The sequence below is a fragment of the Triturus cristatus genome, chromosome 4_1 (assembly GCF_964204655.1).
Source record: "Triturus cristatus chromosome 4_1, aTriCri1.1, whole genome shotgun sequence".
NCBI lineage: Eukaryota > Metazoa > Chordata > Amphibia > Caudata > Salamandridae > Triturus > Triturus cristatus.
Window position 1 is genome coordinate 634,165,551 of NC_140585.1, and position 27,421 is coordinate 634,192,971.

Below are 27,421 nucleotides of genomic sequence, written 5' to 3' on the forward strand. Positions count from 1 at the left end.
GTGGCGGCCGCTAGGGCTGCTGGGGCATCCGTGTGGCCGCCCTGCATCTTTACAAAGTCAGGGGGAGGTGTCAAACCCTGGGCTAGGTGAGTCCGAGAGGGCCCTCCAAAATTAAAAAGTAAATGAGTCCCAGGGAGGTGGTGGTCTCTGGGGCTGCAGGGAAGGCCGTACGGGTCTCCCCCACATTCAATTATAAAAAAGCACTGGGGAAGTGGTGGTCCCAGGGCAATATTAAGACCCAGGAGGGGGGGCCTATGTGCCCCCCTTCCCTTATTAAAAAGATACCCCTGGGAGCTGGCCCACCCGGGGCTCGATAATTAACAAAGCGCAGGAGTCTGCGCTTCATTTTCTTAAAATTTTCAGCGGTCCCCCCGGATTCTGCCGAAAAAAAGAAAAAATTCATTGTTTTTAGGCACTGCAGGATCTCTGCAGGACCCCCCAAGAGGCCTAAGGGTTCAGGGTATTTCTACCCTGCCCCCTTTTCATTTTTTTAATGTTTTTGTCTGGGATTCGGCTCAAGCCAAGTCCCAAGATGGCTGCCAACACGTCCTGGTTTGAAGTGTTCGCAACCAATCATATCTCAGCACGAGATCGGAAGGGGTTGCAGATCCTCCTGCCTCACTATATATACAACTGGAAATGTCTTTAAATTACTCCGCAACTACTGAGCAGATTTACACCAAATCAGAAAAAGGCACTTCCCCGAACCAACAGCCATCTTTCTGCCAAATTTGGTGTAATTTGTGTCTAACATTTTCTACAGAAATTAACATGGGGAAAACGTGTTTTGAGATCCCCTCTTTTTCTCTGCCCCTGCTTGACTGATCACCCTGAAACTTTCAAGACAGCAGCTGATGTGCGTGGCAAACTAGTTTCGAAACTTTCATGAGGATTCATCAAACAATAACTTTGGCAAATGAAAAAACACTCTTCATATGGAAACTACATCCTAACTATAACTACCTACTGGCGGCTGGTTTTGAGGATGATGTCATAAGTGATAGCAATTGAGATATTATCAATTATATCATCAGTGATGTCACTGACTATTTCCTGAGTGATGTAATATGTGAGGTCATAAGCAGTGCATTGAAGGTGCGTAAGTTATTTAGCTCAAGTAACAATAACTGCTACATTTCTATGGTTTGTACATGTGAAATCTGAGCCTAACTATAATGCCCCTCTGACCTTTGTTTTTTCAGTGAATGAAGCAAAACAGAGTGGATGCATATTGGCCAAATTGCTTTTATTTACACCCACACACATTAGCGCCACTTTAAAGAGTTTGCCAGAGACGTACTACTTTCATTTTCTCATCTTTCATTGAACAACATTGTTTACCCGGGGGGAGGGGGGAGAGCACTATTCCTGGAGGTACTTCAATACCTGGTTGATGTGTGAAGTTGAAAACGCTTAATGTGATCCTTATCATCTGTTTTCCTGACTTTAGTTGTACCGCTGCTGTGTTATTAGGAATGTGGTCTTTTTAAACCATGCTGCTTACATTTGTAGGGATTTAAGCAATGGACATTGAAACAGGTCTCTTCTAGGCTCAGTGGTCCTGTCCTTAAATTTTCAGGGAAAAACACGATTGATTACTGAATAATAAGTGTAAAACGCTGAGGTAACCATATTGTTCCTGGTTACACTTCACAAGCTTTACTAAATGCTGCATTCCCTACGAGTGGTTGCTTTTTAGGTCGAGCCTGAACCAGTGCGCATGCGTTGCTCTGCGAGGCTTCTTGTAAGCACTCTAAACTTCTATGTGTGGGTTTAACTCCCCCACGCATTGGGTTGGTTTTTGCCTGTGTCATGTTATCATCGTAGCCTGCAAATGGCTAAAGGTGGGTGCATGTCCCACCTCTTTTGCAAATGTTTACTCCTACAGTGTTTTGCTTGCTGGAGCGAGCAGCGGCACGCAGGGAGACAGCTGCAGTGCCTCCTTGTTTCAGTTTACGGTCACACCCCTGCTCCGGCTTCTGTCTTCATCAGGCAGGGTAGTTACGCTTTAATTGCTCTGAAGACCTCCTAATGACCAGTCACAGCCTATTTTAATAGCTATGGCTCTCTTCGTGACTTGTCGAGTCAGAGCAAAACATTGAAAACGTGGGTCCATCGATATCAGATGTTTACAGCATAGGTCACCTACATACACAAAACACAATTCTCTGCATTCTGCTTCCGATGTCAAAAGCTTCTTTGGGCAAACTGAGAGCACTTCACAGTGTACCCGGAACAGATAATTGGCCATTTCCGCATGTGGCACCCTGCTCGCCCGCACTCTATTAAGGCTGACCTCATGAAAACAAGATGTGTGGCTTGGAAGAAGGCAGGACAGCAAGAAAGGCCTTGACACTTCTGATGACCTGGGGCCTCTATCTTCATTTTCTGAGGTAGCTGGCGTAATCTACTTGCTCGGAATCTAAAAGGTCAAAGGTCAGACCATCCTGCTGATTCCCTAAAATGGGTTTAAAGTGAGATAACTCAGTGGGTCCACAGGTCCCTGCAGAGGACAATTAGTTCTCCGACTGTTTGAAATGTTGAGGATTTGCTGTGCATCTAGTACGTAAACACGGGCCTGTGTGGACTCCAATCTGTGGAGATAAAACCAAACGTTGGTATGTTAAATTTGCTGAACCTGTCGAGCTGTTTTCTGATGGATGACAGGCAAGCAACACCAGGCCTCAACCGGTCCGCCAACTTTCCTGCAAAGCACACCCCAGGCCGTTCACGAGCTCCCGCTTTTTGTCACTTTCCCAGACAAAGAGGATGCTCTATGGCCCTAGTAAAATATGCAAATGTCTAACGGTACGTGCTATGAGTCGAGAAATTACAACTTTAGGGTTTACCTGCCTGACCCCAAAAACACTGCTGACCATAGAAAGAAATCGAGCAGATGGGTACCCCACCTCCCCAACATGCACCAGAAGGGTTGTAGTACAGGTTTGCTAAAAGACTCCTTGTCACAAGGGATAGACCCTAAGTAGCCAACCCTGGCCTCTCTTTTCACAAATCACTGCAATCTGGTAAAGTTGCTTCATTTCCACTAGACCAGCACTACAAGCCCCAGAATGCAGCTTGTTATGCGTCAGTTCTGGACTGGAAACATGGTACTCTCTTTGGCATGATGACACCCGATAAACGTTACACGAAAAAAGCAACGTTTGATCGCACTAGAATTTAAATCAAACCAAGTAGTATTGCGGTGTATTTATACAACAAGCTAGTCCTACACACACACACCCAGGAACGCGCTCATATATTGGTGATTAATTCTAGAGCCGCATGATTCATCTTTCAGACTTGAACCCTTTCTTCGAAAACTGTATTTCGGTGTCATCCCAAATCCAGGCCTAAAGGTGGTGGAACATGGGGGTGTGGTTGTTAAGGGCATGAAAGGCTCATTTAAGGGTTGAATAAGGCGCCGGCCCGACTCGCCTGTTCTCTGCGGGGAGCAAACATGTCTAGGTGTACTTAGGCCTTAATTGCTCTGGAGCCCCCCTTAATAGCCAAAATACGGCCCACATAGGTAGCCTTAGACCCTTCCGTGACCCCAGAAAGACCAGACTGAACTAGGGAGGGAGGGTGGGGACAAAAACCTACTCTTCGCAGCGCTCCCAGCCACCAGGTCACCAAACCTAAAATGGTGGCTGAGGAAGCGCGAAAAAGCCCTATATACTTTTGGGCTACTAACTCCAAATTGGGCTACAATTGAGCTAGTCCCAATGCAGCCCAAAATTCCCAAAATGGCCGGTCGCCGGCCAGCCCCTCCCCACCGCTCCCCCGACCAATCTGCCCAGGGGGCAGACCTCGCTGAGCTTGGCTGCCCCCAAACCCCCCTTGGGAGGGAGGGGGCAAGCCAGCACGAGACCAATTTTTTGTGTGTGTAAAAGGTCGCTTTATTGAAACAGGTGCATATCACAATTTATACCTTGGCAACTGCCTTCCAAAACTAAAACCTCACTATACATGAATTACCCCCACCCCTACGATCCTCACATCAAATCCCCCACCCCACAAAATACAACATAACATTCCATAACAATAATATTACACAATCCTACACAATATAGCATTTGCAAATCCTAACCTCTCATTACCCAAATCCCTACCTGCCTTTGTGCAACTGTAACTAACAAACCTTTAATCTAAACTTAGCCTACCTGGTTACCCTTTCCCTGCTCCTGTTCACAAACTACCAACATTTAACCACAAACTATAGCTAATCCTGGCCAACTTTCCACAACCCCACCACCCAGGAAAAGGAGGGAGGGTAGGCGGAAACGCCGCCTCCCCATTATCCTGCCCCCCCTGCCTCCTAGGGAAAAACCCCATAATGCCTATGGACGCCCATAAATCTGGCCAAAACTTCCCTCAGTGCCAATAAATACAAGTCCATGCCCGGGATAAATGTACCCCATCACCTCTGAAAAAATCCGGTGTGTCATACCTGATGTCCCTGCGCAAAATCCTAAAAATTCCCAATTGACGACAAAAATGCACCATCTCTGTGTTGAGTTTCCGTCTGGCCTTGTCCTACGGAACAAATTCGGTTCAGATGATGGCACAACCGGACCACTGACCCTTGATCAACACCAAATCACGCTTCATACACCTCATCAACGCCAAACCAGTTTCCCTCACCAGATCGTTCTCCCCCAAATGAAGGACCAATACATCGGGGCACCTACCAGCCACCAATATCCCGTTTAGCACTTGCAGCAACTCCTTCCACCGCATACCACCCCTTCCACTCCAACAAGCTGTAAACATGTCTTTATTGAAACCCAGGCTTTCCCCAAAATAGCTGGCGCGGGCCTGGATTTGCGCCCACTTCACAAAGGAATGGCCGACAATCCAAATGGACATCTCCCTGGCGAGGGGGCCCATCACCGAACCTGAAACGAGAAACATGAGTGAGCCAAAGGAAAAAAGGACAAACCGCGTTACAACCCCCCAGCTGCGCTGCGCACATAACGCTGATAGCAGTCAGAGGACCACCTTCACAACCGCATGATCTTCCCTCACCCCCAGCCACGATTGCTCGTTTCAGATGCTGCCCCAATTCGAAACTAATGCGTCCCAAAACCCTCCCCGTCAATCCCCAGCCCACCCAGTGCCTTCCTCAGCACCGCCAAAAGCTGTGAAGCTTTCACACCCCGTCCATCCCCATGCCTAAAAACTAAACCCACCGTATCGCAGTCAAGGACCTCCACCTCAAACCTCACCGATAAAACCTTTCAACATGCGCGTCCCAAGCTCCCCCGCGGAGGGTGCATAACCCCACAACAGTTTCCCGACTAAGGCAATCCCCACCAGCTTGCCCGCTATAGTAACCCTGGACAGACCTCTCTCAATCAAATCCAAAATAAACTGAATAACATCTTCCTGGCTAAGCTCAGGGGAGTCCCGCCGCATAGCACCGGAGCGTAAAAATTCCACCCATGCTGTCCTGTACGCTGCTTTTGTAGATCGCGCCAGAGAACCTAATACCAGCTGCAACATCCTGTGTTGCCTATGTACCACAAATGCGGCGTTCTGGTCGGAGTCCCGTCCGCGTCCTTGGCGAGCCAACGGAATCTCCCCCACTGTGAACGAGACAAAGCATCCGCTATGTCATTGTCCACACCCGGCACATGCACCGCATGAAAGAAGCTATCATGCCGTAAGCAACCCAACACAAACACCCTCAGCAGTTTCAGGACCATTTCAATTTAATTTCAAAACTTTATTTCGACAGTTAAGTCATAAAAGTATCATACATCAGCCATTTACATCAACATGGGTTAAAACAAAACAGAACCTGGTTGTCGACATGGTAAAAAGGCCGTAAGTTACACTAATCTCCATTTAAAATAAACAGTATTAAAACCTGCACATACAGACGGTTAAGAACATTTCATATTTAAACAGCAACTTTGGTACTCCTCAACATAAGTCTATCAAGATAACAAGGTATCCTAGTCTAGAAATCTTGTGCATATGAGTGGGAGGATTAATAAACAAGTAATTGTAGAAATTAATAACAACATTTTTGGCCTATTCAATGGGTACTTTCGTAATAAGTTGCCTAGACCGTATTACCCAAGCCCACTTAATGAATTTTGACATTGCTATTGCAATTATCGGGCTTGGATCTGTACACAAAATTCTTAATGCCTCCTCGTGTTTTCTGGTGCCTATGAACCGACAAACGGGTAATACCCATTTTTTACGTGGAAGCAGATAAAGAGGGCAAAAGAACACAAAATGACTCAAGGATTCAGACGTATCCCTACATTTGGGACATTTGTCCTCGGGCCCTTTGGCCCATTTAGATGTGAATGTACAAATGGGGAGGGTACCTATCCTAAACTGAAAGTAGAGTTTACGATCAGTTGGTATTTCGATCAAGCCCCAAAATAATTCCTGTCTGGGATAGGCCTTAAAATCTAGAAATCTGGCTGTTAGTTTGGATGTACTCCCCTTGGAAGCTGATTCCATAGCGATCATTTCCCAATACTTAGTTTTCATAATTTCTTTTGAAGGGAAGACCGCATTTTGGGGGTCATCCCATAAGTTACTCAGTCCTAGTCTATGAAGTAATGATTTGATAGACCTCAGCCAGTCTATTTTGTGAAAGATGTCTTTCTCCATTATTTCTTTTAAGCCCAGGGCATAGTGTTTGAGCTCCTCAGTTGACCAAACCCTACGCCAATACAACAATGGCCGCAAGTTAGCAGTGTCTTGTAGGGTTTTCAGGCCAAGGTCCCAGAAAAGAGGTACAGGGGAGTACTCTGAGGCACACCAACAACTTTCCGAATAAACTCACTCTCCATAGCATTCAAGCGTTTTGGATTGTTGCCATACCCCCATAGCTCTGATCCATATAGAGATGAGCTACGGACCTTCATCAAGTAGATTTCGAGGAGTGGGCCTATTGGCTGCGTTTTCGAGGTTTTAAATCTTTTTAAAAGGGAGCCTGTCTGTTGTTGGAACTTCAAGATAGATAAATCTAACTGACTTTTCCAATACATGTTCTTCTGCAACGTGACTCCTAAATAGGTGAATGCATCGACCTGCTCCAGGGGCGAACCATTCATGGAAATTACACCATTAAAGGGTTTATAAGATCTACACGGGTTAGGGCCGTTAAGAACCATGACCTTAGTCTTGGAGACATTTATTTCCAGGCCACGCAGCAAGCAGAACTCTTCAAAGCGTCGGAGGGTGAGCTGCAGGCCACTCGGAGTTTTGGAGATCAGCAACGTGTCGTCCGCGAACATAAGGACTGGGATACGAGTGCCAACCATAGCCGGTGCGTCCGAGGGGACCCGGGCGAGGAACTCGGCTACCCCGTTCACGAAGAGCGAGAACAGGGTCGGTGCCAAAACACAGCCCTGCCGAACTCCCCGCTCCATGGGGAAACACTCCGTTACCTCACCCTGCCGACCCCATCCGTCCCGGGCAAAGTTGTCCTCATGCAAGCGGACGACCAATGCCAACAACTCCGGTGCCATCCCCAGCCCCTCCAATACTTGCCACAGCTTGCTGCGTGGAACCAGATCAAAGGCCGCCCGCAGATCGACGAACACAGCATACAAAACCCCTTTTCCTAAGACCACTGTCCTCCAATAGAGGACAATGAACCTAAAGATCTGATCTATAGTGCTGGTTTTTGGGCGAAACCCTGCCTGTAGAGGGCTTAGAACATTATTAGTCTCCATCCAGGTCTGGATCTTGCCCAAGACCAGCCGGCCCAAGATTTTTTGCATAGCATCAATCAAGCTAATGGGCCTGTAGTTACTCGCCAAAGATTTGTCCCCTTTTTTATATATCGGGACAATTTCAGCACCTTTCCAGGAATGGGGGATAGCCATTCCCTGAGCTATGGCGTTAGCTAGATGGGTAATGTATAGCCTCCATCTTTGTCTGTCATGCAGGAATACATCGGCCGGGATACAATCCAAGCCAGGTGCACGTCCCTGAGTAACCATATCAAGCGCATTATCAACCTCCTCGGCACTAAACACAGGGCTATTGTAAAACAACCTCTCCTGGAGGTACGTACTAACGTCCTCAGCACCTTTTGAATATTGTGGCTTAAAAAATTCTACCCAGGAACTCTGGGGGACATAATTATGGGGACTATCAGTGATTTCACCCTTCTTCCATTTAAAAATATTCCAGAACTTTTTCTGGTTTTTATCTGTGCATGCTGCTTTTAAGTCTTGCCACTCACACTCGTCCCATTCCTTTTTTGCTTTCCATTGGACCTTTCTATAAGTGTTACGAGCTATTTTGATCTTACTTGAATCTTTTGTTTTAAGTGCAAGTCCCAAATTTCTACGAGCTTGTTTACAGGAGGCGTCATACCAGTCCTCCTGTTTACTTCTCGGGACTTGATTTCCTAAAAAGGGCCTACAGAAACAGGATTTGAGTTTAGTAAATAGTTTTCCGTGTATATTCTCAAATGCAATTAGGGGTTGGCTATTGGTACCGGCTGCCATTACGAGTATCAATGCCTCTTCGACGTAGGTCTCAATGCTATCTATGAGATCAGGGTGCTCTACTACATTATGCCACTTAAGGTGGCGTTCATCATTTGTTAGAGCAGCAGCTGGACCTATCATTTCGGAAGCTCGGTCCCTACTGTCTCCCAACCCAAAATTAAAAATAGCGACTAGTGGATTGTGGTCGCTTTCGATCCGTGTCTTAACCTCCATATCCACAAGGATATGCCACATCCTCAGATGGACCAAGAGGTAATCTATATTACTTGCCCTGGTGCCATTGTCGAACGTTTTGCTACATGTCCTATCTGATACGGTTCTGCCATTGGCCGCCCTCAATTGGTTGCCCAGGCAAAACCCTTTCAAATACAGAGCCGCCTCTGTCCACTTACTCACTGTCTTTGTCTCGAGCTGCGGGACGCCCCATCTTAGGTCCTCTTCCTCTGTTAAATACATGTCTTGAGGCCCTAGTGGCTCAAAAGTCGTGTTAAAATCTCCAGCAATCAATGGGAGCACATCATCGGAACTGGATTCAACAAGAGTGTTTAGTGCTGATACCAGGCCCCTTGCATATACATTAAATATGTCGATTTTGAAATTTGGCGAGCAAGTCAACCTAATTCCTAAAATATCATCGTTCTGGGTTGGGATAGGTTGGATGTTGCACTCCAAACTTTGCTTGACCCAAATGACCAAGCCTCCTACTGGCCGACCCTTGGGCCTTTTTTCCGCTGGGACGAAAAAGTTCAAATAGCCCAACATAAATACAGGCTCTGGTGACCATGTCTCCTGAAAAAGACAGATATCGTGCTTACAAATGAAATCTGCCCAAACTGAAGAAGAAAGTTTAGTTCCCACGCCCGCCACATTCCAAGATAAAAACGATACATGCCCTGCAAAGTTAGTTCCCCCTGCAGTACTCCCAAAATTTGGTAACAGGGAGAGAGCTACATCTGATGGAAAACGTGGTAAGCCCTCTGTGCTTAAAATTTTGTTTTGGTACACAGCTTGTTGGTCTCGTTCCATAACCCCAATAATATTTATTTGGGCGGAGGGCATGTTAACAACTCTTTCACCATCTGTTCTAAACTTTTCTCCTTTCCTTAGACCCTCATCTGTCGCTAAAGCTGCATAAGACTCTACATGGTTATTGTTAGACCTGTCAGCCCTTTGGGTGGTCCCTCCTCCTCATTATTTATTTTGTCCCACTTTTGCCTCAAACCCTGTTAGTACTTTTTCCTTTTTGGGAACCACCAGACTTTTTAGTATTGATGCAGATTCAGGGAGCCATTTTATCTACCCCTGGAACTTCTGTCTGAGGGCCTGGAGCACAAAATGGTGGCCACCTGTGACATCATCAGAACCCACTGGAACCTACTAGAACCTTCTGCAACATTCTGGAACCCTGTGACAGTTGGAGGCGGTTTGGAATGTTGAGAAGCTAAGCCAGAGTTGACAGTTGGAGCTGGCAGTTGGCACCTGACTGGTGAAGAGAGAGCAGCAGAAACCTGAAGGAGGAAGGAGTGAGGCAGCAGGGGTGGAAACTTGTGCCTGGAGTGGGGTCCATAAACCCACCCTTGATACTAGTCCCTACTGACTGAGCCCAGCCTGGAGCCCTGTGTGGGACAAAGCAAGAAAAACCATCTTAAGGACCTGGACAGCAGGAACAGGCCTTAGAAGTAAAGAAAAGCAAGAATCTGACCTGTTTATTGGTTTCCCTGGAGTCCGACGTCGAGAAGCCTGAGACCTGGAGCCCGAGGTGGAGAAGCGGCGCTGACTGGAAAGCAGACGTCGTACCCGGAGCCGCCAGAGGTCGAGAGAGGGCGCCGACGGAGGTCGTGGAGAGTACCAGAGGTCGAGGAGGAAGTCACCCGAGGTCGAGTGAGCGGCGTCGACGGGGGAGTGAAGTCCACCCTCAGGAGTCGCCGGAGACCGAGGTGAAGCGTGCCGGAGGTCGGGAGTGGAGATCGCACTCCGGAGCCGACGGAAGTCGACATCGAGCCAAGACAGCCCGACGTCATCGAACCGGAGGCCGACATCGAGCCGAGGCCGCCGACATCGAACCGGAGCTGCCCGAAGTCGACATCGAGCCAAGACAGCCCGACGTCATCGAACCGGAGGCCGACATCGAGCCGAGGCCGCCGACATCGAACCGGAGCTGCCCGAAGTCGACATCGAGCCAAGACAGCCCGACGTCATCGAACCGGAGGCCGACATCGAGCCGAGGCCGCCGACATCGAACCGGAGCTGCCCGAAGTCGACATCGAGCCAAGACAGCCCGACGTCATCGAACCGGAGGTCGACATTGCGCCGAGGCCGCCGACATCGAACCGGAACCGCCTCACGGCGTCGACACGACTCCAGCGGCGTCGGAGCTTCATAAAAAGGGCAGTAAGTGGAATAGAGGGCGCCTAAGGCCCTGTGGAGCCCTAAGAGACCATCCTAGGGGATAAAGAGGTGTTAGGACCAGCCTGGAAGTGCCAGGGGTGGACTGAGACTGATACAGTGACCTGTGTGAGGGGTTGTGTAGGTTGGGAGAGCCAGATTCCTAGATTACCCTTGATCTACCTCAGTTTTAGCCTCAGCCTTACCCAAGCTAGGTGAGACACCCTCAGGCCATCCACCTAACAACAAGCTGTGACTGGGCCAAATCAGCCCATAGTATTTTAAATGTGATCTGATTTTACAAATGTCATTGTTGGCTGATATTATTTATTGAGGGTACTGTATTTATTGTATTTATCTAAGTTATTCCTGTAATGTATTTATTGTCCTGAGCTAACTTATTCCTGCACAGTATTTATTCCCTCACAGTATTTATTTGACCTGATCCTATTTATTGCACCTGTAAAGTGTTATTATTTATTTGACCTGCACTTTCTAAGGAGAAGCTTGTGTACTGTGATTGTATTATTATTTATTTAATCAGTAACTAAGAGAAAAGAAGATAAACAGAGAGATATTTTCATAATTTTTAAGGTGTAGTGTCGTTTTTGGAACGGATGCACGCATGGTTATTGTGTGGGTATGTCGTATGCTTAACACGGTGCCTGACCCCTGACCACTCGAGCCAAGCTACCACTGTGTATGTCTGGAAAGACCCCGTTACCACCACCCTTTCCGGTGTGGGAGTGGGGTTTTTCTAACATAATTGGTGTTCAGCGGCGGGATTGAGCTGTGCCTACGTATACTCGACAATAACCGTGGGTAGTCCATAGGCCTACACCTGGAGTTTTCTCAAAGCGGCCTTCCTAATTGTGAGTTTTTGTTTTTTCCAAATTTACTCTGGTGGTGGGAGGAGGTATTATATAAGGTACCCCCTGCATAGTTTCTGCAGATAACTGTCCTCTGACCTGAGTGGGCAAAATGGAGTTTGTGCTAGAAGACCTGGAAACCTATACTGTGGCCCAACTCAGGGAGTTTTGTCAGCGGGAGGGGGTGTATTGTCCCCCAGGAGCAAAGAAGGGTGCACTCCAAACCAGCTTAAGGGCTTGGGGGGAGGCACAACGAGAAAGCAAGGCTGAGGAGGAGGACAGGGATAGAGAGCCCGACCGTGAGGGAGCTGGTTTGTACCAACCTGAGGTGGGGAACCTGTTAGCGGGGCCCAGGACACTTTCTAGGAAGGGCAGCAGTGCCTCTAGCGGTGGCTTGTCTGAAGTGGAGTTAACAGACCGGAGGGAGAAAAGACAGCTCACATGGGACTTAGCAAGGCTGGAGAAAGAGAAGGAGGAACAGAGGATGGCTCATGAGCTAAGGCTGAAAGAGATAGATCTTCAGATCCTACGAGCCGGGGCACACCCTATTCCTAATGGTGGCAGCAAAGACCAAGAAATCACCAGGGAACCCAAACCCTACCTGCCAAAGGACATAGTGGCTAGCTATGGTGTGGGTGACGATATCGCCAAGTGGCTAGCGGCCTATGAGGTCTCGTTAAGGGCCCATGGGGTTCCAGAGAAGTACTGGGGAGGGGGATTGTACAGGTACATGCCTCCAGCTGGTAGGGATGCTTTATTGGCCTTAGAGGAGGATGAGCAGACCCACTACCCCACCATGAAAGTGGCGCTCATAAGAAAGTTTGGACTAACACCCGAAAAGTACAGACAGAAGTTCCGGGGTAGTCACAAACTGGGCACACAGAATTGGTTGGACTTCCTGGACTATGCAAAGAAGGCACTAGAGGGTTGGATTCAGGGCAGTGAAGTGAGGAACTACGAGGGGTTGTTTGATTTAGTACTGAAGGAACACCTGCTCGAAAAATGTTTCCCTGAACTGCGTCAACACCTGGTGGATAGCAAGCTGACCAATCCCCGGAAGCTTGCTGAGGAGGCGGACATTTGGGCTAGTACCCGTGTGTCCACCAGGGGGACTGGAGGGGATACTCAAAAGGCCGACAGGGCGCCCCCCAGAAGAAAGAGGGAGGGGAAAAGAAAAAGGAGTTCTCCAAAGGCCCCCAAAATAACTTCCAAGGGAAGGGAACAGGATTCACCCCTAGGGCTAACCCACCCAGAAACCCTAATCCTGGCCAGAGTCAGCAGCCAAGGGTTGTCCATTGCTACGAGTGCGGTGGCATTGGACACTACAAGGGAGATGCGAAGTGCCCGAAACGACCACCCCCTCCCATTGGAGGAAAGACCCCCGGAGTAGCTAGTGTAGTGCTCGGGGAGGAGATGCCCTTAATTAAGGGAAGGGAGTGGGCGGGTGTCACTTTAGTGTCCCTGGGAGAACGGGAGATGGTTCCTAAGATCCAGGTGCCCGCAAATACCGTAAAGTATGGGCAGTGGGTCACCATCAACGGCCAAAGAGGGGAGGCTCTGAGAGACACAGGAGCCAGTATGACTATGGTGCGTAGCCAACTGGTGTCTCCAGAGCAGGTAATTCCCGATGTACTCCACCCAGCCGCGATGGCTGACGGCAGAACAGGCCACTATCCGGTGGCCGAGGTTCCCTTTGAATGGGGGGGGGTTGCAGGTTCACTTCGAGTTGCCGTAAGCCCTGCCGTGTCAGTCGATTGTCTACTGGGGAATGACATGGAGCAAAATGCTTGGAAGGAGGTGGAATACCGGACTCATACTGAGATGCTGGGTACACCTGACTGGGCCTGTGTGAGCACAAGGTCCGCGACTACCCGGAGAGGGAGTTCGTTTCGGCTGGAGCCTGGAACAAAGGCCCAGCCAGCTGCCAGTCAAGGGAAGAACCGAGGACAGGAGGAGCCTGCCTCGGCGTCCGCACCCCGTAAGACGGATAGGCCACCGGAGGTGGTGGACCAGGAGTCTGCGGTGGGGGATGTCACCAAACTGGAGGACCTACCCATCCCGGCCGAGTGGCACGTGGAGGGAGGCCCGTCCAGGGAGGAATTCTGCCAGGGCCAGAGGGAGTGCCCTACCCTTGAGGGGCTGAGGCGTCAGGCCGCAGCCCAGGCAGCAGGGAACGTTGAAGGGAACTACAGTGTTTACTGGGAGGATGGCCTCCTCTACAGTGAACCCAAGGCACCCCTACATGGATCGTCACGAGCCTTGGTAGTCCCTCAACGTTATCGAGCCTTCCTTCTGGAGTTGGCTCACGAGATCCCCTTGGCAGGACACCTGGGGCAAGACAAGACCTTCGCCCGTCTTGTCCCACACTTTTATTGGCCTCAAATGAAAGTGTCGTCCGATACCTACTGCCGGACATGTGTGTCTTGCCAAGCCAGTGGGAAAACAGGGGTGAAGCTGAAAGCTCCCCTGGAACCACTTCCTGTCGTTAGCACCCCCTTTGAAAGGGTGGGCATCGACATTGTGGGTCAGTTAGATCCACCTACTACAGCTGGTCACAGGTTTATCCTGGTTTTGGTGGATCATGCCACACGGTACCCAGAGGCAATACCTCTGAGGACCATAACAGCACCTGTTGTGGCTAGGGCCCTGATGGGAATCTTTACCCGAGTGGGTTTTCCCAAGGAAGTTGTGTCCGACAGGGGGACCAACTTCATGTCAGCGTACATGCGGGCCATGTGGAAGGAGTGTGGAGTGACCTACCAGTTCACCACTTCTTACCACCCCCAGACCAATGGTCTGGTGGAGAGGTTTAACAAAACCTTGAAAGGCATGATCAGAAGTCTGCCTGAAAGCCTGCGGAGGAAATGGGACGTCCTCCTACCCTGTCTACTCTTTTCTTACAGGGAAGTGCCACAGAAGGGAGTGGGCTTCAGCCCCTTCGAGCTTTTGTATGGGCACCCTGTACGTGGACCTCTCAACCTGGTGAGAGACGGATGGGAAAGAACTCCCAGAAAGCTTCCCCAGGACGTGGTGAGCTACATGCTGGCCTTCCGGAGCCAAATGGCTAAGTTGTGGAAGCAAGCTTCTGACAACTTGGAGGCCAGCCAAGCAGTAATGAAGGCGTGGTATGACCACAACGCTCACCCGGTGGAGTTGGAGCCTGGCCAGAAGGTGTGGGTGATCGAACCCGGAGAGCTTAGCGCCCTCCAGGATCGCTGGTCAGGACCCTTTGAGGTATTGGAGAAGAAGGGTAAGGCTACCTACTTGGTGGATCTTAAGACCCCTCGTCAGCCCCTACGGGTGCTGCATGCCAACCGCCTCAAACCCCACCACGAGAGGCCCGAAGTCATCTTGATGATGGTGACTGATGGAGCAGAGGACGCGGAAAGCGAGCCTCTCCCCGATTTGTTTGCGTCTCAAGAGAAGGATGGGTCGGTGGAGGGAGTGATCCTCTCCCCATCTCTAACTCCTGAACAGCAGGAGGACTGCCGCCAGGTCCTGGGACAGTACTCTTCGTTGCTCTCCCTTGTCCCGGGTAGGACTCACCTGTGCGTCCATGACGTGGACACAGGAGACAGCCCACCTGTGAAGTCCAAGATCTACCGGATGACAGACAAGGTGAAGGCCAGCATTCACAGTGAAGTCACTAAGATGCTGGAGCTAGGAGTGATCGAACCTTCTAGCAGCCCCTGGTCCAGTCCGGTGGTACTAGTACCAAAAGCTGCACCACCGGGTGCCCAACCGGAACTGAGGTTCTGTGTGGACTACCGGGGACTGAATTCAGTAACCAAAACTGATGCTCATCCGATCCCTAGGGCGGATGAATTGATTGACCGGCTGGGAGCTGCCCAATATCTAAGTACCTTTGACCTTACTTCTGGGTACTGGCAGATCTCTTTGACTGATGGAGCAAGGGAAAGGTCAGCCTTCTCCACGCCCAATGGCCACTACCAGTTCTGTGTGATGCCCTTTGGGCTCAAGAACGCACCTGCCACGTTTCAGCGCCTGGTAAACCAGATCCTCACCGGAATGGAGAGTTTCTCTGCTGCTTATCTGGATGACATAGCCGTCTTCAGTAACAGCTGGGAGGATCACTTGCGTCACCTGCAAGCTGTTCTCCAGGCCCTGAGACAAGCTGGATTGACGATCAAGGCCAGCAAGTGCCAGATCGGGCAGGGGTCGGTAGTGTACCTTGGACACTTGGTGGGTAGGGGAGCGGTGCAACCCCTCCAGGCGAAGATCGAGGCCATCATGGCCTGGGAACCCCCCAAGACACAGACTGAGGTCCGAGCTTTTCTGGGCCTCACGGGATACTACCGCCGCTTCGTGAAGGGGTACGGAACCATCGTAGCCCCCCTCACGGAGCTCACGTCCAAGAACCAACCTCGACGGGTAGTCTGGACGGAGGCTTGTCAGCAGGCCTTTGTGAAGCTGAAGCAAGCCATGTGCGAGGCCCCGGTCTTAAGGGCCCCAGACTTTTCCAAGGAGTTCATTGTCCAGACGGATGCATCAGAACATGGCATTGGGGCAGTGTTATCGCAACTCAATGAAGAGGGTCTTCCTATCCCGGAGACTACTTCCCAGGGAACAGAAGTGGAGTGCAATAGAGCGTGAAGCCTTTGCAGTGGTATGGGCTCTGAAGAAGTTGCGGCCATACCTGTTTGGCTCGCACTTCCTGGTTCAGACCGACCACAGACCCCTTCGTTGGCTGATGCAGATGAAGGGGGAGAATCCCAAGTAGTTGAGGTGGTCTATTTCCCTACAGGGAATGGACTTTCAGGTGGAACATCGGCCTGGAGTGGACCACGCCAATGCAGACGGTCTCTCAAGGTATTTCCGCCTTAGTGATGAGAACTCCCAAGGGGTTGGGTAGCTCTCCCCACTTTCAGCTGGGGGGACGCGTGTTAGACCTGTCAGCCCTTTGGGTGGTCCCTCCTCATCATTATTTATTTTGTCCCACTTTTGCCTCAAACCCTGTTAGTACTTTTTACTTTTTGGGAACCACCAGACTTTTTAGTATTGATGCAGATTCAGGGAGCCATTTTATCTACCCCTGGAACTTCTGTCTGAGGGCCTGGAGCACAAAATGGTGGCCACCTGTGACATCATCAGAACCCACTGAAACCTACTAGAACCTTCTGCAACATTCTGGAACCCTGTGACAGTTGGAGGCGGTTTGGAATGTTGAGAAGCTAAGCCAGAGTTGACAGTTGGAGCTGGCAGTTGGCACCTGACTGGTGAAGAGAGAGCAGCAGAAACCTGAAGGAGGAAGGAGTGAGGCAGCAGGGGTGGAAACTTGTGCCTGGAGTGGGGTCCATAAACCCACCCTTGATACTAGTCCCTACTGACTGAGCCCAGCCTGGAGCCCTGTGTGGGACAAAGCAAGAAAAACCATCTTAAGGACCTGGACAGCAGGAACAGGCCTTAGAAGTAAAGAAAAGCAAGAATCTGACCTGTTTATTGGTTTCCCTGGAGTCCGACGTCGAGAAGCCTGAGACCTGGAGCCCGAGGTGGAGAAGCGGCGCTGACTGGAAAGCAGACGTCGTACCCGGAGCCGCCAGAGGTCGAGAGAGGGCGCCGACGGCGGTCGTGGAGAGTACCAGAGGTCGAGGAGGAAGTCACCCAAGGTCGAGTGAGCGGCGTCGACGGGGGAGTGAAGTCCGCCCTCCGGAGTCGCCGGAGACCGAGGTGAAGCGTGCCGGAGGTCGGGAGTGGAGATCGCACTCCGGAGTCGCCGGAACCTGAAGAGAATCGTGCCGGAGGTCGGGAGTGGAGGTCGCACTCCGGAGCCGACGGAAGTCGACATCGAGCCAAGACAGCCCGACGTCATCGAACCGGAGGCCGACATCGAGCCGAGGCTGCCGACATCGAACCGGAGCTGCCCGAAGTCGACATCGAGCCAAGACAGCCCGACGTCATCGAACCGGAGGTCGACATCGAGCCGAGGCCGCCGACATCGAACCGGAGCTGCCCGAAGTCGACATCGAGCCAAGACAGCCCGACGTCATCGAACCGGAGGTCGACATCGAGCCGAGGCCGCCGACATCGAACCGGAACCGCCTACCGGCGTCGTCAAGAACTGACATTGCGCCGAGGCCGCCGACATCGAACCGGAACCGCCTCACGGCGTCGACACGACTCCAGCGGCGTCGGAGCTTCATAAAAAGGGCAGTAAGTGGAATAGAGGGCGCCTAAGGCCCTGTGGAGCCCTAAGAGACCATCCTAGGGGATAAAGAGGTGTTAGGACCAGCCTGGAAGTGCCAGGGGTGGACTGAGACTGATACCGTGACCTGTGTGAGGGGTTGTGTAGTTTGGGAGAGCCAGATTCCTAGATTACCCTTGATCTACCTCAGTTTTAGCCTCAGCCTTACCCAAGCTAGGTGAGACACCCTCAGGCCATCCACCTAACCACAAGCTGTGACTGGGCCAAATCAGCCCATAGTATTTTAAATGTGATCTGATTTTACAAATGTCATTGTTGGCTGATATTATTTATTGAGGGTACTGTATTTATTGTATTTATCTAAGTTATTCCTGTAATGTATTTATTGTCCTGAGCTAACTTATTCCTGCACAGTATTTATTCCCTCACAGTATTTATTTGACCTGATCCTATTTATTGCACCTGTAAAGTGTTATTATTTATTTGACCTGCACTTTCTAAGGAGAAGCTTGTGTACTGTGATTGTATTATTATTTATTTAATCAGTAACTAAGAGAAAAGAAGATAAACACAGAGATATTTTCATAATTTTTAAGGTGTAATGTCGTTTTTGGAACGGATGCACGCATGGTTATTGTGTGGGTATGTCGTATGCTTAACACGGTGCCTGACCCCTGACCACTCGAGCCAAGCTACCACTGTGTATGTCTGGAAAGACCCCGTTACCACCACCCTTTCCGGTGTGGGAGTGGGGTTTTTCTAACAGTTATCCACTGCCACTAGGGCTGCATATGACATTTCGCAGTTAGGATATCCACTGCCACCAGTCAGTCAGTCACAATCCGCGAGTCCAGATAGCACATCAAATCTATTAATAGATCTAATGTCCTTGAAGGTGCAACCATTTGACAAGGGATCTCCACGTATAATCCCACCTAGTGGCTGAGACAAGGGTGCATAAAAGTAAGACAGTGGCATTGTGCTTATTAAGGATGTAGGGTCGTTCTGGGGCCAAGAACAGATGTATTCCACACATCGTCTGTCTCTAAAATTAATGACAACACAATCCCCCTTTGACGATTTAAGTCTCTTGCCCACCCAATTTACTCTTCTGGCGAACAAAATTTCAGCACACATATGGGACGGCAATGGACGCTTAATATTTAGCCAAAATGTACATTTAGGACCTTTTCATCCCGGGCAGACTGGCGGTTCACAATTTGAACTACTGCCATGTTGTCGATTCTGAAGGTCACCCTCTTGTGCGCCAGCTGGCCCCCATAAGGTGATCGAGACCATCAAAGGGAAGAACTCCAAAAAGGCTATACTCCTGCCCCCATCCACCCACTCTGGGGGCCACTGCTCCGCACACCACCTCCCTTGCCAATACAAACCAAAGCCTGCACTCCCCGCCGCATCGGAAAATATTTGTATATCCCAAAGCATGTCGCCCTCCCTCAAGGGGATGCCATTGAAGTTTTGTAGGAAAAACTGCCACATTCTCAAGTCCTCCCGCACCCCCGCTGACAAACCCACATGATGATGCGGAGGCCTCTGTCCCGCTAGTGCTCTGTCCAGTCGCCTACAAAACGTCCTCCCTACTCTCACCACCCAACACGCAAAATTAAGGTGACCCAGCAACACCTGAATCTCCTTAACCGTGACCTTATGTTTTGCCAACATCGTTGCCAGCAGCCCCAGCATTTGCTGCTTTTTGTCTGCCAGAAGGCGTGCCTCCATCAACTGAGAGTCCAATTCAATACCTAAGAAGGACATAGCCGTGCAGGGCCCCATAGTCTTTTCCGGTGCCAACGGCACGCCCAGTTCCCTCATGATCTCATTGAAACTGTCCAGTGCCTTCTGGCAGTCCACGGAGCCTGAGGTGCCAACAAAGAAAAAGTCATCCAGGTAGTGCATTACTCCTTGGTGACCCGTCTGTTCCGTAAACAACCATTGTAGGAACGTGCTGAAACACTCCAAAAGTGCGCATGACATAGAACAGCCCATCGGCAATGCTTTGTCCACGTACCAGTGACCGTTAAACTGGATACCCAAAAGATCCCAGTCATCTGGGTGGACTGGAAGCAGCCGGAAAGCCGACTTTATGTCGCACTTTGTCATCATCGCCGTTGCGCCCGCGGTCACTACTAGTGGCATGGCTACATCCACAGATGAATAGGATACAGTGGCGTTCCGCTCGTCGATGAAATCATTCACCAAACCTCCTTCAGGCCACGACAAATGCTGTATTAGGCAAAACTGTCCTTGTTCCTTTTTAGGCACCACTCCAATGGGTGACACAATCAAATTTTTTAGAGGCCAATCCTCAAAGGGTCCCGCCATGCAGCCCTCACGCACTTCCTTATCCAGCTTTTCTTGCACTACCTTAGATTGATCTCTTGCCGATTTCAAATTGTCTTCCCACTGTCTTGTCCTCGGTCCATCGTACCCCAGTCTGAAACCCTCCATAAACCCCAACCTCAAACGTTCAGCAGCCTCCACGTCAGTATACCCCTGTAAGGCTACAATCAAATTGTCCACCTTAACCGGAGTACAAGCCCTTTGGCCCAGGCCCCTTAGCTCCTCGCCCCCCCCGCGAGATGCTGCTGCTGATCCCCGACTTAAACCCTCCTGCCTGCCACTGCTGTGACCCTTGCTGCTGACCCTGGCCTCCCCCCTACAATTGACCAATGCATGCCTTCCTCCGCACCCTGAGCAATCATGCCTGAAACGACAGTACTCCTGGGTGCACAAACCCTTGTTGTAATCCCAACAAGCCCCTTTCGACCCTGGCTGTCCTCTCCCTGCTCCCCCCACAACCCCTCGGGTGGGGCCTCCCCGAAAGGGTCGATAAACGAGCGGGAGCCCGCTGGCCATAAAAATGGTTTTCCCAGACCCAGCTAAACCCATAGTGTGTTGCCACAAGTCCGTGTCCAGCTCACCCCATTTAGCCTCCGTGTCCCACGCCATGCGTGCCCAGAACTCCTCATCTTATTGCGCCCAGGCATACCCGCCCCCAGTAATCTGTGCCTTCTTAATCACGTCCATGTACTTGAACATGGCCACAGACCTTTCAGGGTATTTTTCGCAATACATGCTGGCCAATATAAGGAATGCCGCCTGCCAATTCTCAATCGTCAAAGGCACCTTCGGCCATTTTGCCAACTCAAATTCCTTCTCTTTAGACCCCTCTTTTGCCTTAACTTCTCTGTGTAGGAATTTAAGCATCTCAACATATTCCCCCTTCCATATACGTTCCTTGGTAGACAACATCAAATAAGCGTCCAATGGCTTTGTGACTCCCATGTATGGCAACCGTCACCTTCTTACCCGTCACGCTGTCTCCCATGCTAACGGATGCCTTACCTGCGCCCTCCACTGACCCCTTTTCTGGGTTCTCCGTTCCTACCCCTACATCCACCACATAGGTACCCTTGCTCAACCTACCCCCACCCCCTCCACCCTGTCAGGCTCACCCACATCAATCGACACCATTACAGGACGCAAGCACACCGACCATTTACCTGGCGCCAAGGACTCCGCCCTTCGCTCCACTGTGCGTCCTGGCAAAGGTGCCGACCTCTCCTCCCAGCGCGATGACCGACCCGTGGGCCTATCCTGGCATCGTGACACCTGCAAAATACTATGCACAGCACTACTCGGCCCCCCCTCTCTCTCGCCTTCAACATCCCGCAACTCTCCCTCCTCCATACTATCCTCCTCGTAATCCAACTCTTCCTGCCTAGCACCACCGGCTTTAACCGCCAGGGGTGCAGAATGCACCCTCCTAGAAACACACAATACTTCATCCTTGTCGCTCCTTCTTCGGCGTTGTCCCCCGGACCGTTGAGGCCCAGTGGGTGGTGGGACTGGCGAGCCCACCCTGGGCCTACTTGTGCCAGCTGCGATGGAATCCCCCGCTGGCACTGGGTACGCCACCCGAGGCTCCACCCTTCCTTCTCCTTGGTGCCAACGGGCCTCTCCCAGCCCTACCAAGTCTGGCACCCCGCGATGCTCTGCGCGTTGCTCCGCCTCCTGAAAAAGAAAAGAATGGTCTGGTGTGCTGGGCCTACCTCTCTCCCATCCCAACCCCTCTTCCGGCCGGTCCCTAATGTGCTAGCTACCCACGCCCGCCCCACCACACTAAGATCCACCACCTCCTCAGCTTCCCCACCATCCCCCTCCCCGTCACTCCACTCCAAACCAGCTGTCCCCTGCCCACCTACCCCACTCGGCACTGCCCCCTCACTTAGCCTGCCCTCCCCCGGATCCCCCTTCACTCCCCCCCACTGGCACACTTCCATGAAAACCCCTCACCCTTGCCCTCCGATACCAGCGGACCCTCCCCATGCACACCCCCAACCTCCTCCGCCCAGGAAGCGAAAATGTCCAAGCCCTCCCAATCCCTTTCACTCCCCTCGGAATCCAACAGCAAGGGGGACACCCCCTCCCCCACAACCTCACCACTACTCCCCCCTCGACCTCCAGTCTGCTCCCACCACCACCTCCTGCACCCCCCAAGCACCCACCCCCTCCCCGATAACTGTACCCAACACCCCACACAGGCCCTCCTGCCCCACTTGACCAGACTACCCCTCTGCGTGAATGGCGCCTGTCAGGGCATGTGTGCCCTTAGGCACCACTCTCCCTGAGCCAGATGCAACACAAATCTCCATTCCCACCCCCAACCTCCCAGTCCTAGATCCTACCCCCACCTCCACAGAGCGCGTTGGGCCTGTGCCTCCACGAGCAGCCATAACCTGATGTGCTTGCTCCCCCCCACCCTCTCTACTCGGGCCGCTCTCCTGACACAGGAGCAGCCCCTTTCAAGCTGAGACCTCGGCGGGGAGGCACGTGACACGCTCCCCCACCGAGGCCTACCGACTGCTACACTTGTCGTCCCCGCTTCCCCCATGGGCTTGACACGCCCAGACACACCCCTTTGGGCCACGCTCTGCTGTTCGGCGCCACCGCTGCACGTTGACTTTCAAAACCGGGGCCACTCTCCCTGCATACGAGCGGCCCCCAATGCCTGCAGACCTCGGCGGGGAGACACGAGACGCGCTCCCCCGCCACGCCCCTCCACCCTTTTCCACAGATGAAACCACTCCCCCCCCCCCCCACACGCCACGCGCACTAGCACCGCCGAACGGGGCCGCGCTCCTGACCTCCGCGCATCTCCTCCCACTCACCTTGCCTCTCAACGCTTTCCGGGAGGGCGAACAAGCCGCGACGGCGGCTGCCACCCCGGCGGACGCGCGCCTCACCGGGCGCACACTACCAGAGGCGCCCGGCATCAGCAGGTACAGCCGGCCGGGCCTCGCTGAGTAAACGGACCGCCTCCAGGACACGAGAATCCTCACCAGCCATCGTAAATATAAGACTAACTACACTAGAACTAAACCGCTACCACCAAAACACCTCATCAGGCCCACAAAACCTACCCTGACAAAAACCTACTCTACGCAGTGCTCCCAGCCACCAGGTCACCAAACCTAAAATGGTGGCTGGGGAAGTGCGAAAAAGCCCTATATACTTTTGGACTACTAACTCCAAATTGGACTACAATTGGACTAGTCCCAATGTAGCCCAAAATTCCCAAAATGGCCGGTCGCTGGCCAGCCCCTCCCCCTCCCAATCTGCCGGGGGGCAGACCTTGCTGAGCTCGGCTGCCCCCCAAACCTCCCATCTTACAAGTAGGGGCGCTCGGAAGCTCTTGCCAGAAAGAAAGGGTAGTTCCAGTCGGGACTTAAATGGGAGATCTGTATTTAAAAGCACGCCAAGACAACTTCTCGTAATCTTCCCGTGCCTAAAATCTTTAACTTGTGTTTTTACACTTAACACTAGCGCTGGTGTTTGGAGTGAGTTTCAGTCAGGCCCTTTAGTTTTATTTCTACACAAATTAATTTGAAAGATGAAAAAGAAGCACAGAGTTTGGTTTCTGAGACTGACCTCCCCACAGAACACTACTCTGAAGGTGAGCATGCTGGGAGCAGGAATGCCTTATTATGGTCATCTCTAGACTCTAGGGTGCAGAAAACCTTGACTCACTTTCTGTCTGGGATGCTGCTGAAACCAGTCATGGGGAGGCGGGGCTTCTTCAGGACTGCTGTTGTGCCAGACTCCTCCCGTCTGCCTGCCCTGATCTGACTGGATTTAAAGTACTCGGGGGTCTGCAGTAAAGTACATCTCACAGAGAGAGGAGCATCGTCCGGCTGCAGTAGCTGACGGGAGCTTCGCGGATCAGACTGGTATGGAGAGGGAAGGGTATGCGCGGGATAATGACTGGTGTTGAAGCGGGGTGTAGTTGTGCTTCCGCGCCGTGTGCTCTCCGCATAGTCCACACTGGAGGCCGTGCACCACCCGCTGCTGAACAGAGCTGTTAGTTTACTTACCGAGCGACATAGAGCACGATTTTTCCATTTTACTGCCCAAGTCTGCCTGCAGCTGCTTCCCCCAGCTGCTGTTGGATTGAGGGAAAAAGAGCTGGAAACATTTTCCGGAGCGTTGCTTTTCGATCAGCCGTTTGCCATTCGGGTTAGAGCAGGGGCACCGAATCTGGATGTGAGCTCTTGAAATTTGTGTGCAGTGTCCTTAACGGCTGCTTGCAAAACGCGCCTCTTTCCCACGCGACGGTGTCTATGCTGAAGGTGTTGCAGCCGCAGAGCTCGGGTCGGCAGGTAAAGCAAGCTGTGTAGGTGCGAGTGCTGGGAGAGGGTGCCGGGCGGCATGGGAGCTCGTCGTAGGAAGAAATGTGTGTGAGGAAACTGTGCCGGGTTTCCACCGGTGTGGGGGTACAGAACAATGGGTGAATGGGGTACAGTGGAACCGTCGCTTTAAGTAACCACCTTACAACGCCCCCCATCTCCCTGGTGCTACCACCGTTCCTTACCTCCGCTGTAAAAAGGCAAACCAGCGTTGTTTTTGAATGTGTGTTATTTGTTTATGATTTTAGTAAAAAGTTACAGACAGTCGAGACCGTGTTATCTGTGCAAGGTGATCCATGCAGGCATTGACTGTGATGTCTGTTTTTTTAATTTTTTTTTTTTTTTTAAACCCTAAATTGCGTTTCTCCTTTTTACCCATCACGCGGTTCCACTCATATGTGCCTCATGATTTAAATTAATGTTAAGCCTGGTTTAGGGGGTCGTTATCAACAGTCGACCTTTAGCCGCAGGTTTCGGTGCATTTTGGGAATGCTGCGTCGCTTGAGTTTGTGGAGTAAACAACTGGATCCCGCTGTTCTGCCCGAGGACGCCCCAGGGCGGGCACGTGGTTGATGTCTTGCACACATGGCGCAGTGCACGATTTTACGATATGACTTTATTTAGCGAGCAGACGCGGTCTCATTGGATTCCTTCCTTGTTTGGTGCTTTTCTTTTGAAGGGCGATTTTATACAAAGCACCTGTTGTTCCTGCAGTGAAACTCTGCAGAAAGTGCACTGCTGCGTGAAGAGACGTAACCAGAGCCCATCGAGGGACTCGTTAAGCAAAAAAACGTCAAAACTATTTTTATTTCAGAAACGCAGTGGACCACTGAAGTCGACGATTTTATTGCCAGTTCATTCATCTCCACCTTTGGTGGGCAAAGGGGTTTCCAAACTGAAGAGACCCGGACCAGCAGGTAGCGTTGTTGCCTTTTCCTCGCTTTCTCTACTTAGCATTGGGAGATTAAGGGGGGAGAGGGGGGCAAGCCGACACCAGACACTTTATTGTGTGTGAAAAAGGCCGCTTTATTGAAACAGGTGCATATCACAATTTAACTCCTTGGCCACTGCCTTACAAAACTAACGCCTCGCTATACAATAACCTCCTGACCCCTTGTGTTTTCCCCCCACCCCTACGATCCCCACATCATTTCCCCCATCCCCCCCAAAATACAACATAACCTTCCATAACCAACATATAACCCAATCCTACACCATGTAACCTTTCCCAACTCCCAAACTCCCCTGACCGTAACCCCTACCTGCCTTTAGTGCAACTGTAACTAACCAACCTCTAATCTAAACTTATCCAACCTGTCTACCCTTTACCTGTCCCTGGACCCACATTACCAAAACTCTAACAACAAACTCTAGCCAATCCCGGCCAACTGTCAACCACCCCGCTTGCACCTGCTCCAAGGACAATACATCCAACAGCCCCTATGTACCTGTTCCAACAAATGCTGCCCCCAAAACCCGCAAAAGTGCAGTCCCAAAAACCCCTTGAAACAGACCCCTAAACCCCTCTAACCATAGGGAGGGAGGGTGGGAAAAACTTTAAGCTAGCGCACCCAGCCACCAGGTCACCAAACCTAAAATGGTGGCTGGGGTAACGCGCGTTTCCCTTATAGATCCCTTGGGCTACTACCCCTGGATTTGGGCTACATTTGGGCTATCCCTCAAATGTAGCCCAATTACTCACAAAATGGCCGTTCGGCCACGCCCCCCTCTCCCCCCTCCCAACCTGCCCGGGCGGCAGACCTCGCGGTGCTCGGCTGCCCCCCAGGCTCCCATTGGGAGATTAAGGGGGGAGAGGGGGGCAAGCCGACACCAGACACTTTATTGTGTGTGAAAAAGGCCGCTTTATTGAAACAGGTGCATATCACAATTTAACTCCTTGGCCACTGCCTTACAAAACTAACGCCTCGCTATACAATAACCTCCTGACCCCTTGTGTTTTCCCCCCACCCCTACGATCCCCACATCATTTCCCCCCAAAATACAACATAACCTTCCATAACCAACATATAACCCAATCCTACACCATGTAACCTTTCCCAACTCTCCTGACCGTAACCCCTACCTGCCTTTAGTGCAACTGTAACTAACCAACCTCTAATCTAAACTTATCCAACCTGTCTACCCTTTACCTGTCCCTGGACCCACATTACCAAAACTCTAACAACAAACTCTAGCCAATCCCGGCCAACTGTCAACCACCCCGCCACCCAGGAAAAGGGGGGAAGTGTCGGCGACTGCGCCTCTTCCTCCCCTTTTTCTGCCCCCCCAACGCGCCGCGACCCCGCATGACCTAACGCCTATACACTCCCAACAAACGCGCCAGCACTTCTCTCCACTCCAAAAGATACAAATCCATTCCCATCCTGGACAAGTGCACCCCATCATCCCTGAACATCTCCCTCGCATCGTATCGAATGTCCCCGTGTGCCACGCGGTCAATCCACAAATGCCGACAAAACCTCACCATCTCCGTATTAAGTTTTCGCCGCGCCTTATCTACCGCACCTGGGTTCACTGCCCCCCTCCAACTCCTCCGGGGGACAAACTCTGTCCACACAATTGAACAACCCGCCCATCTCTCTTTAATCAAAGCCAGGTCCTTCTTCATCGCCCGCATTAGTGCCAACCCTGTCTCCCTTACCATATCGTTTTCCCCCAAATGAAGAACCAACACGTCTGGGCACCGACCTGCCCTTAAGATCCCGTTCAACGCCGGCACCAGTTCCTTCCAACGCATCCCCCCCCCCTACCCCTCCACCCCACAGAGAACACATCTTTGTTGAA

The 27,421-nt window shown here is 51.3% G+C and overlaps 1 protein-coding gene across 3 annotated transcripts in view; it reads left to right on the forward strand.

The window, feature by feature from the left end:
* Positions 1-24,012: 24,012 nt before the first annotated feature.
* The window catches only part of CSRP2 (cysteine and glycine rich protein 2), a 79,204-nt gene continuing 75,795 nt past the window's right edge, over positions 24,013-27,421 (forward strand). Inside the window, exon 1 of one of the 3 annotated variants that reach the window (XM_085653009.1) lies at positions 24,013-24,160. Coding sequence is in view for 1 of the 3 variants with exons in the window: in XM_085653008.1 (XP_085509134.1) it covers positions 24,551-24,589 (39 nt within the window). In the remaining 2 variants the exon portion in view is untranslated. Of the gene's footprint in view, positions 24,590-25,418; positions 25,534-27,421 lie in introns of those variants that run through there. The other 2 variants (XM_085653008.1, XM_085653010.1) reach the window with 2 other exon arrangements.